At 38.9% G+C, this 10,956-nt stretch overlaps 1 protein-coding gene across 6 annotated transcripts in view; it reads left to right on the top strand.

Moving 5' to 3' along the window:
• Positions 1-9,770, top strand: part of gphnb (gephyrin b) — a 92,424-nt gene extending 82,654 nt beyond the window's left edge. For 4 of the 6 annotated variants that reach the window (XM_052095593.1, XM_052095591.1, XM_052095592.1 and 1 more), the window contains 10 exons: positions 182-301; positions 490-548; positions 632-785; positions 925-1,046; positions 1,292-1,379; positions 1,917-1,990; positions 2,102-2,175; positions 2,341-2,444; positions 4,904-5,000; positions 8,571-9,770. In XM_052095593.1, coding sequence (XP_051951553.1) covers positions 182-301; positions 490-548; positions 632-785; positions 925-1,046; positions 1,292-1,379; positions 1,917-1,990; positions 2,102-2,175; positions 2,341-2,444; positions 4,904-5,000; positions 8,571-8,704 — 1,026 coding nt within the window. In that variant the 3' untranslated portion in view covers positions 8,705-9,770. The remainder of the gene's footprint in view (positions 1-181; positions 302-489; positions 549-631; positions 786-924; positions 1,047-1,291; positions 1,380-1,916; positions 1,991-2,101; positions 2,176-2,340; positions 2,445-4,903; positions 5,001-8,570) is intronic. The other 2 variants (XM_052095594.1, XM_052095590.1) reach the window with 1 other exon arrangement.
• Positions 9,771-10,956: the final 1,186 nt, after the last annotated feature.

Below are 10,956 nucleotides of genomic sequence, written 5' to 3'. Positions count from 1 at the left end.
TGAATGTGTTTTTAATAAAATTAATAATCTATCATTTGTAAAACCTTTGGTTATTTTTAAGACACATGAGCTTTTAGGTAACATCACACCCATAGCAACACTGTACATTTGCATGGCATCTTTTAGATGTAATTATGAAAGAGAGCTAATCACTAATTGGTTAATTATGCTGTGCTTTCAGCCAACACACACCGTGATGCCGGGTCAGGTGATGCGGGTGACAACGGGCGCACCCATTCCGTGCGGGGCGGATGCTGTGGTGCAGGTAGAAGACACAGAACTGCTGCGTGAATCTGAAGATGTAAGTTACATGCATGATTAAGGTTGATTATAATACAGTGTAATAACGGCCTGCATTCACACACAAAATATATTTGCTTCTTGTTGAATATAAAAAGAGGCTCCAAATAAATGATACAGTATCTAAGATACTTATGCATAAAAGTGAGTTGTGAGAGAGTTTGTTTATTTAAATGATTTGCGTCTCAGGGCACAGAAGAGCTTGAGGTGAGAATTCTGGTTCAAGTGCGTCCCGGTCAAGATATCAGGTAAGCGTGTCCCAGCGAGGTGGAAGAGAGAGAGATGTATAAGTCTGTGAGGTGTGCAAAAGCATCTGTCCCGTGTGCTACAGGCCCATCGGTCATGACATTAAGCGTGGCGAATGTGTGCTGGCTAAAGGCACTCATATGGGCCCGTCTGAAATCGGTCTGCTGGCTACAGTCGGCGTCACTGAGGTGGAAGTGCAGAAGTTTCCCGTCGTAGCTGTCATGTCTACAGGCAATGAGGTGACAACACACAAGCACAAACAGTACTCCGCATCGCCACAAGATTGCAAGCTCGAGGGCCATTAACAGAAACTCTGTAGTTCTGAATATCCCAAACCTACTGAGCAATAAAACGTTCATCTTATTCTTGTTTCTTCAGCTGCTGAACCCAGAAGATGATTTACACCCCGGTAAGATCAGAGATTCAAACCGTTCAACGCTGTTGGCCACCATACAGGAGCACGGCTACCCCACCATCAACCTGGGCATCGTAGGAGACAAGTGAGCAGCTGTCACCATCATAAACAATATATATATATATATAGTACATTACATGATTTTAGCAGTTTAGGATACATTTCTTGCTATAGGAAGTGACATTTGAAATTCTGCAGAGGATGTCATGAAGTTTTAGGCCGAAATCGTAGTTCAAAAGGGTCAAACTGACCCACAAGACCGAGGAAGGGTTAGAAATTCCGGTTTTTGGTGCGAGTTGTCATGTTAACTGTTACATTGGTATTCTCCAGCCCCGATGACCTGTTGAACGCTTTGAATGAGGGAATCAATCGTGCTGATGTCATCCTCACCTCAGGGGGCGTGTGCATGGGGGAAAAGGTACAAATTACAGTTTTAATGATTTCTTTAATGTATCTATGCACTACGTGGTGGCGTAGTGGGCTAAAGCACATAACCGTTAATCAGAAGGTCACTGGTTCGATCCCCACAATCACCACCATTGTGTCCATGAGTAAGGCACTTAACTCCAGGTTACTCCGGGGGGGATTGTCCCTGTGGGTAAAAGCATCTGCCAAATGCATAAAGTTAAATAAAGGTAAATCTATGCAACGGCTTAATGCCAAGACAGACTTTGTAGTCCAAGAGTTTACTTTAGAATCTGCTGCTGCTGTATATACTGACATCTAGTGGCTGGATGAGAATCTACACTCATTTCCTGCCATCAACCACATGATGTTTTTGCTGAAAATGGCATGAACTCCGATTAACAGTGCAAACTAATTTAGATGCATATATGATTAATTTCCACCCAATCAGAATTTTGAAAATGTTTCCTAAATATTAAAAACAAAAAAAAACAAAAAAACAGAATTGTGTGTCAAAGAGATTTGGTCCACATTATGTTTGTTTTCACAGGATTACCTGAAGCAGGTACTTGATATAGACCTGCACGCTCAGATACACTTTGGACGTGTCTTCATGAAACCAGGGTGAGTCTTTGAAGAACTGGATGACATCTGGGTAATTCCCATTTATATTGAGTGTCAGAACCGTGAAAACAGATCCACACGGGTATTGAGCTTTAATTTGTCTTCTGTTAGTCTGCCCACAACATTTGCCACAGTTGATATGGACGGGTCTCGAAAACTGATCTTTGCTCTGCCAGGTAGGGATGGTGAGAGAGTTTATTGGTGTATTTTTCCAAAATACATACTTGAATGTCATTGTTTGACAAACAATTTTGCTATTTGATTATATTCTATTTAGCTGTTTTTCCTTGTTTAGTGAAAAGATTATTTCGGATTAAATAAATAATCACTTTCTCTTGTGTGTTTCACAGGCAATCCAGTGTCGGCGGTCGTAACGTGTAACCTCTTCGTCATTCCTGCCTTGAGGAAGATGCAGGGAATCTTAGACCCTCGACCCACCATCATCAAAGCCAGGGTACAAGAGAGACCATCACAGACTCAATTATTTTACTCATTTTTATTTTAAAACTCGTAAAATGGAAGTAAACACAATAAACAGTTAAAGGTGCTGGTGGTGTAGTGGTCTAAGCACATAACTGGTAATCTGGTAATCAGAAGGTCGCTGGTTCGAGCCCCACAGCGACCACCATTGTGTCCTTGAGTAAGTCACTTAACTCCAGGTTGCTCCGGGGGGATTGTCCCTGTAATAAGTGCACTGTAAGTCGCTTTGGATAAAAGCATCTGCCAAATGCATAAATGTAAATGTAGAGGGCGCTGTTTTGCTGCTGTTGTTTTTGACAACCGTTTCTGCACGTGATGGTCTTAAAAAGCTATTTTGGTTTTTAAAGTAATCAATGGAAAGGAGGAGGCGAGAACCGACTTGACAATATAAATAATAGTTTAATGAATAACTTAAACCAAAAGATAAACACACACATGACGGACATGTCCGTAAACTATCACTCTCTTCCCCACAATCCTCTGCAGTTGACAGTTATCCCTCTCGGGCGGCTTGATTAGCCTAATACAGGACCGGGTGTGTAGGATCACGACCCGGCCCAGCCCTCCGCCCTGCCACAGGTATTTTTGGAGTGAGGAGTTTTGGGAAAAGGGGGTGTGGCTTAATCCAACAGATCAGCTTGTGGAAATTAGAATGGTTAAAATCGCTTCCAGCACTTTTAATGTGGCCCAATGTGGCCTTAATCAGGGACTAAAAACAAAATGTTTCGCATTTCGATTCGCTCTGAGCAAAAACTGTATTTTTTGTTCTGGTTAAGTTTCGCAGCCTCCTTTCCGAATGGTAACGGAATAAAAGAGCGGTTAATAACGTCATTTTTAATAACGTCATTTAAATTTTCAGCATCAAAACTATACTGACACTTTCTAAAGCTTATCTGTGCACTATAATGTCTTTAAACCCCAAACACTGCTGTGATCTTCTGCTGCTGAAATCTTTCAACATTTAATATGTTGTTCTGCGCTGATGTCAGTCATTGTTGTCTACCAATAACCTCTATGCAACCTTTGTGAAAAATATTGAAATATATGATAATATAACCGTTGAAGGTAACAGAAGATATTTTCCTTTCCTTGGATTCAGGCTCACATGTGGTGTTAGTATTGTTGGATCTCAGTGCTGCGTTTGACACTATTGATCATAATATTCTTTTAGTTCGTCTGCAGTGTATGGTTGGCATTCAGGGCACGGCCCTCCAGTGGTTTGCCTCTTATTTGAAAGGAGGAATGTTTTCTGTTAACTTAGAAAACTTCTCCTCTACATCAGCTCCTCTATTATGTGGGGTCCCGCAAGGGTCAATGTTAGGACCCATACTATTCTCCGTGTACATGCGCCCACTGTCCTCAGTTGTTCAGAGATGTGGCAAGTCTTATCATTGCTATGCTGACGACACTCGATTTTATTTATTCAAATTATCAATAGAGAATGCCCTAAATTGCTTTGCTGATATTAAGTGCTGGCTGGCTGACAATTTCTTACAATTAAATGAGAGTAAAACTGAAGTCCTGATTCTCAGCCCCTCCAAGTCCTCTTTACCTGGACTGGTCGAACAACTAGGTCCGCTATCGCTAAATGTGCAAGATCATGCAAGGAGCCTTGGAGTGATCTTGGACTCATCACTACTTTTAAATAGACAGATCAGTGCGGTTAAGAGCCGCTTTTTCCATCTGAGATCAATTACAATAGTAAAACACTTACTCTCTAAATCAGATTTAGAAATTGTGATTCACTCACTAATATCGTCACGGTTAGATTACTGCAACTCATTGTATAAAGGACTGCCGCGACCTCCTTTGTCCCGTTTACAGTTGGTCCAGAATGCAGCTGCTAGGCTCCTTACAGGGCCTAGAAAGTTTGATCACATTGCTCCAATATTAGCATCCCTACACTGGCTCCCCATAAAATGGAGGATAGATTTTACAATTCTACTCTATGTATATAAAACTCGATCTGTCTCGCACCTCAATATCTCTGTGACCTTCTTGTCTACTCTCCTACTAGAGCACTTAGCTCAGTCTCCTGAAAGTTCTTCTTCTTATTTAACATATTGGCTTGTTACAAAAAACCTCCATGCAACGTTCTGGGAATGTTAGTTTAAGAATATTTCTAGAATGTTAGATCAAATGGAAACCATACACTAACGTTAGGGAAACATTCTGTATTTGCTAGGTAATAGGCTTTATTTTACAGTGTTTATGCAAAATGTAATTAGTTATATCTGTTGATTTTGGGGTGAAATATCACGTGACCTGGACATGTTCTGATATCTGTTTGTGTTATGTCTTATCTCTCTCTTTCATCTGAGTTGTAGTTGAAAATAACTAAATAAGATAACTTTTCTAGCTGTTAAAAAGGTATTAGTATAATGGTTTTTGTGAGTCCAGCTGTCTAAAACGTTCTTTATGGTTTGTTTTCAGCTGTCATGTGATGTGAAGTTAGATCCGCGGCCTGAGTATCACCGCTGTATTTTAACATGGCACCATCAGGAACCTCTGCCATGGGCACAGAGCACAGGTAACACTGTGAAGACTTGTAGGATCTCCCTAAGTTAACATCCTTGTTGGTCATTGAACAGTATTCTTACTTTCTTTGTTTGAATTGTTTTACAGTAAAAATATCTAAACATTATTCTACATGACAAAACAAATACATTTAGTTGAGGAGCAAAATTACACATATTAAGGGATAATTCACCCAAAAATGTAAATCCTCTCATCATTTACTCACCCTCATGCCATCCCAGATGTGTGTGACCTTCTTTCTTCTGCTGAACACAAAAGAAGATTTTAAGAATATTTCAGCTCTGTAGGTCCATACAATGCAAGTGGATGGGATTAGCACTTTAAAGCTCCAAAATGCACAGACAATTGTAGTAAAAGTAATCCATACGACTCTAGTGATTAAATGAATGTCTTATAAAGCGATACGATCACTTTGGGTGAGAAACAGATCAATATTCAAGTCATATTCACTATAATTGTTTACTTAATGTATGTTCTTAAAGAGCTGGTTGTGGGAACATGAAATGTTCCAAATGTCCCAATGGATGTTCCATTAACGTTTTATTTACAACATTTGTTCCAAATCTTTAAATAATGTTAGCCAAAGTTGTTGGAATGTTCCATGTTAGGTGGGAAGCTTCATTGGTTTTGCTTTCAGTTGAACACGCCAGCGCGCTTGCATCACGCGAGAGGTGGAGGGAACTGAGTCTACCAGAAGTAAACAATAATAGTGAAAAGGACTTCAATATTGAACCGTTTCTCACCCAAAGTGATCGTATCGCTTTAGAAGACATTATTTTAACCACTGGAGTCGTATGGATTACTTTTATGCTGCCTTTATGTGCTTTTTGGAGCTTCAAAATTCTGGTCACCATCCACTTGCATTGTCTGGACCTACAGAGCTGAAATATTCTTCTGAAAATCTTCATTTGTGTTCTTCAGAAGAAAGACAGTCAGACACATCTGGATGGGATGGGAGTGAGTAAATGATGAGAGAATTTTCATTTTTGGGTGACCTATCCCTTTAAGTCTGGTTTCCAGTCAAATCTAACAGAATTTAGGGAGGTTTATGCCTAAAACAAGAAATAAAAACAGCATAAACATTATTCATGATTTGGTTGTTTCTTCAGTTTTAAGGACTTTCATGTCCTATGAAATGTGTCTCTTTTTTTCATGTTATACGAAGGTCTCATTAAAACTAGGGATGTACCGATACCAATACTGGTATCGGAATCAGGTCCGATACTGCGCTCAATGTTCCAATACCAAAAACTGATACCATCTGTAAACTTTCAGTGCACTAATTAAAATCACGTTATGTCCTAGTGAGATTATTAAACAGCAAAAGCTGCGATTTACTGTGATAAGTATATAGTTTGCATGTGCTGCTCGCTTCAAATGTGAGTGTTTGTGAATGTGTGGAGCCGGTCTTGTGCTGACATAAAGACACAAAGTGCTCATCCCTTTTAGAGATCCTTGACTCATACCCGAAAAACACCATCATGAGCATCGCACGCTCCGTTTGTAGCAGATGACAGCGAACAGAGCGCCAATTCAATTTTGTGAGGCACATGCAGACTACATATTTACATGTATTTAATTAAATAGCAGCCTTTTGCAGTTAAATAATCACTTTAAGTCACATAGGAGCTGGCTTTTCCGGAATGGGAAGCTGCCGTCATTATGTCAGAGCTCCTTGCTCATAGCAACACAGAAAAACTTCAAAATAAAAGCTGCGCCAAATTAAAAGCTCAATTTAAAGGCAATAAAGTACTACAGAAATAGATCACTACTGTATAGTTGTGCAATATTCACTGTAATACAACTACAACTAATAAATCAATAGTAATTGTGTTATTTTCAAGCAATATCTCACATCTGTGCTGTAATGAAGCACTTGACCAAAAGAAAGTGTTGCATAATAGTGCTGTTGTATCAAATCACTTAATTTGATACAAAAAATACAGTCATGTTGAAAATTATTTGCTATACTTTCATTTGATTGTTGTTTCGTTTTGACACCATTTTGATGATAAAATTGAAATAAAATGTTGATATGGAGATATGGAAAAAAAAATACAAAATAAATCAAACAGGTTTTCGGACTCGGTATCTGTAACGAACTGACTGGAGGTCGGGTTAGAATACATTTTGCTGAAGAGTTTAATGGACACATCCAAATCAGAAATCACAAACATAGTAAGTAATAATGTTAGAGGTTAGCAATGGGTAATCAGTCCAAACAGGCAAACAATACAAAAGGGCTTAAATGCAAAGCAAACAGGAAGTGACATGGCAGGAACTGATGTGGCAGGAAACAGGAAGTGACAGAGTTCAGTATTCAGGTGAGGGCTCCCTCTGGTGGACAGGAGGCCGCTCAGATGTTACAGTATCAGCGAGCACCAAAAAATAAAAAAAGTATCGGTACTCATAATCATTCTCAAAAAAAATGATATCGGGACATTCCTAATTAAAACTGACCATTATTTATTTTTGGTACTTTTCGAATGTCTTTTATGTATAGATTTGACTGTTTTCGCTTGACCCAGACTTTCAATATTAAACTAGGAAAATACATTATAAAAATACTGAAATATTCTATCTTTATAAACATGATAATCTAAACAAAGTAATTGTACTTGTTAACCAACTGGACAAAAGAGGCAAAACAAAGAAAAATCAAGGGAAATATCACTCATTTCTGATCAAGCTGTAATTTTGCCAAATTACAAAAAAAAACAAAAAAAGTGTGAAAGTATTATTCAGTCGTGTGTATTAAGGTATCAAATGTTCGCTATGAAATTATCCTCAGCAAGCCAAAGGAGCTTGTCATTTTATTTGAAAATGTTTTAAAATTTTACTTCCGTCGGGGTCTGTGTAGCTCAGCGAGTATTGATGCTGACTATCACGCTGAAGTTGCGAGTTCGAATTCAGGGCGTGCCGAGTGACTCCAGTCAGGTCTCCTAAGCAACCAAATTGGCCCTGTTGCTAGGGAGGGTAGACTCACATGGGGTAACCTCCTCGTGGTGGTGATTAGTGGTTCTCGCTCTCAATGGGGCGTGTGGTGAGTTGTGTGTGGATCGTGGAGAGTAGCATGAGCCTCCACATGCTGTGAGTCTCCGCGGTGTCATGCACAACGAGTCATGTGATCAGATGCGCGGATTGACGGTCTCAGAAGCGGCAGCAACTGAGACTTGTCCTCCGCCACCCAGATTGAGGCGAGTAACCGCGCCACCACGAGGACCTGCTAAGTAGTGGGAATTGGGCTTTCCAAAATTGGGGAGAAAAAGGGGATAAAATGTTAAAAAAAATTACATAAATCTCCTCATGTACATATACTGTTGGACATAGTTATTGGGTAAATAAAAAAAACTAGTGAGAGTTTTAAAAACAATTTAACAAAACTTTCTAGAAGTCAACAGTGCTAAAAGTGCCCGAAGTAGAAAAACAAACAAATAAACGATTCTCTGTATACAAGTCTATTATCCGACACATTTTGCTCCAAGTTTATCCATCTTGTTTTAAAGATGGAAAAAATTCTGATTAGGAAAACCACTTTTACTATCGTTATTCTTTTCTCCAGGGAACCAGGTCAGCAGCCGACTGATGAGCATGCGCAGCGCCAACGGACTCCTGATGCTACCACCCAAAACCGAGCAATACGTGGAGCTGCACAAGGGCGAAGTCGTCGACGTCATGGTCATCGGCCGTCTATGATGTCATCAAAGAGGGACAGAGAATGAGGGGCGGTTCACGGTGCATGTTCACATATCATTGACTGTAATATGCAACAGCACAGCTAGTTTCTTCTGATTCGGATGAACGCTGAAGTATAGTCAACATCTTGATCACAAAACTAGATATGTATGAGAAAAAAATTTATTTAAAGATTCTATTATTTCAAACCAAGAAAAAAATGTAACTTTTAAATGATAAAATCTTATTATAAAAAGAGATATATTCTGTATTATTAATATTATTACTGCATTTTTCTTCTCATTACTATTATTATTATATTAAGGCAACTTTGTTCTTTTCATTGCAATTTATTTGTGTGTTCGATGCTAGATCTTATAGCTGTAGCATTTTAATATAAAACAGTAGGTGCCTGCCAGGAAAACGAAGAACATGATTTCCCCTCCCTAAAGTAAAAAAAAGACGATGACACATGACTGCTTTTGTTTATGAACGTGGGGAACAAACACAACAACTTGAAACCTGGACTCTATACGGTGGCCCTTTATGTCTTAAGTGTCATGGACGTGACACTTTTACTTTTCCTCTCATTAGTACGCATCATTATGACATCACAAAGAGCTTTGCTTGTTGTTTATCTCGTGAGTCTTGTTTGTGTGCGCAGTGCCAAACGCGTGGGTGCCCATCGGTCGTGCCCGGGGGAACACGGGCCTGGTCACCTGATCCCTGAAGCTTCCTTATAATCACATGACCTGGTGTAGCCCTAGCCCCCCCGGGGGGCGGAGTCACAGGCGAACATTTTATTTGAATATACTTTAAAAAGATGAGAAATAAAAATAACAGCTTATTTAAGTGCTGACTGCCTTTTTAATCAACTACACAAACATGTACAGTAAATAAAAATAAGAATTGAATTGTACAGATAAATATGACCAGCACTCCTGCAGAATATGACCAAGCAATGAGGAGACATTGAACAAATCTGTATAATAACATTTTCTGTAATGATAAGAACCTAATGAGAGAGACTACAATAATAAAATCCTTGATCATTATATAAAAATAGCATTGTGGAATTTTCTTCTAATAAAATGAATAAAAACATAATTCCTTAATGTGTGTGATTTCATGTTTACATTTTATGTACTGAACAACCATCTTTTTTTTTCCCCCCCAATGATCTTTTTTTGTCAAATTACTTACACACTGCAATAGAGGCTACCAGGGACGGATTATCTCCAAGGCCCCCCCTCCACCCAAAAGTTGCAGAGGGGGGTGAGGGTTCGTTGTTCATGCCCAAAAAGGTTTTCGTGGGGGGGGGGGTCACCACACTAGATCGCACCCCTAAACTAAGGCACCACTGGGCATTCAAGGGCCCCTGGTAAATATAATTCGGTACTGATTACAAATGACATGATTTACATCATAACAAGAAACATACTCTTGTAGATTACACATTTTTATGTAATGTAACATTATTTTTGGATTACTCATTGCATATTTTCATGAAAATGTAATCATTAATTTTGAATGTATTAAGTACCGATTAAAGTTGAATACATTTTCATTAACAAAATCAAACAAACTGTAAGAATAAGGGAAATACAGTGGCAGGAAATAGTATTTGTACCCTTTGGAATTACCTGCATTTATGTATAAATTTGTCTTAAAATCTGGTTACAAAGTTACAAAAAATGAACAAACACAATCCGTTCATTAACTAATGACACACAAAGTATTGTATTGTCCTTCATACTGAATAAATCATTCAAACATTCACAGTGTAGGTTGGAAAATGTATGCGAACCCATAGGCTAATGACGTTAACAAAAGCTAATTAGAGTTAGGAGTTGGCAAACCTGGCATCCAATTAATGAAACTAGATTGGCGGTGTGGGTTAGAGCTACTTTGACTTATAAAAATCACTCGAAATTTTTGAGTTTGCTATTTACAAGAAGCATCTGCTTGCGTGGACCATGCTTTGAAAAAAGATCTCAGAAGACCTATGATCAAGGATTGTTGCTTTATATAAAGCTGGAAAGGGTCACAAAGGTATCTAGAAGGGCTTAGATATTCAACTGTACACAGTTAGACAAACTGTCTATAAATGGAGGCGATTTATACTATAGGTACTCTCACTAGAAGTGGCCGTCCAGCCAAGATGACTCAAAGGGCACACCACAGAATGCTCAATGAGGCAAACACGAACTCTAGAGTGACAGATAAAGACCTGAAGGAATCATTGGAACTGTTTAACATCTCTGTTCATGAGT

This window comes from Xyrauchen texanus, chromosome 28 (assembly GCF_025860055.1).
Source record: "Xyrauchen texanus isolate HMW12.3.18 chromosome 28, RBS_HiC_50CHRs, whole genome shotgun sequence".
Lineage (NCBI taxonomy): Eukaryota > Metazoa > Chordata > Actinopteri > Cypriniformes > Catostomidae > Xyrauchen > Xyrauchen texanus.
Note: the sequence above shows the minus strand (reverse complement) of the source record. Positions and strands in the feature narration are given on the sequence as shown.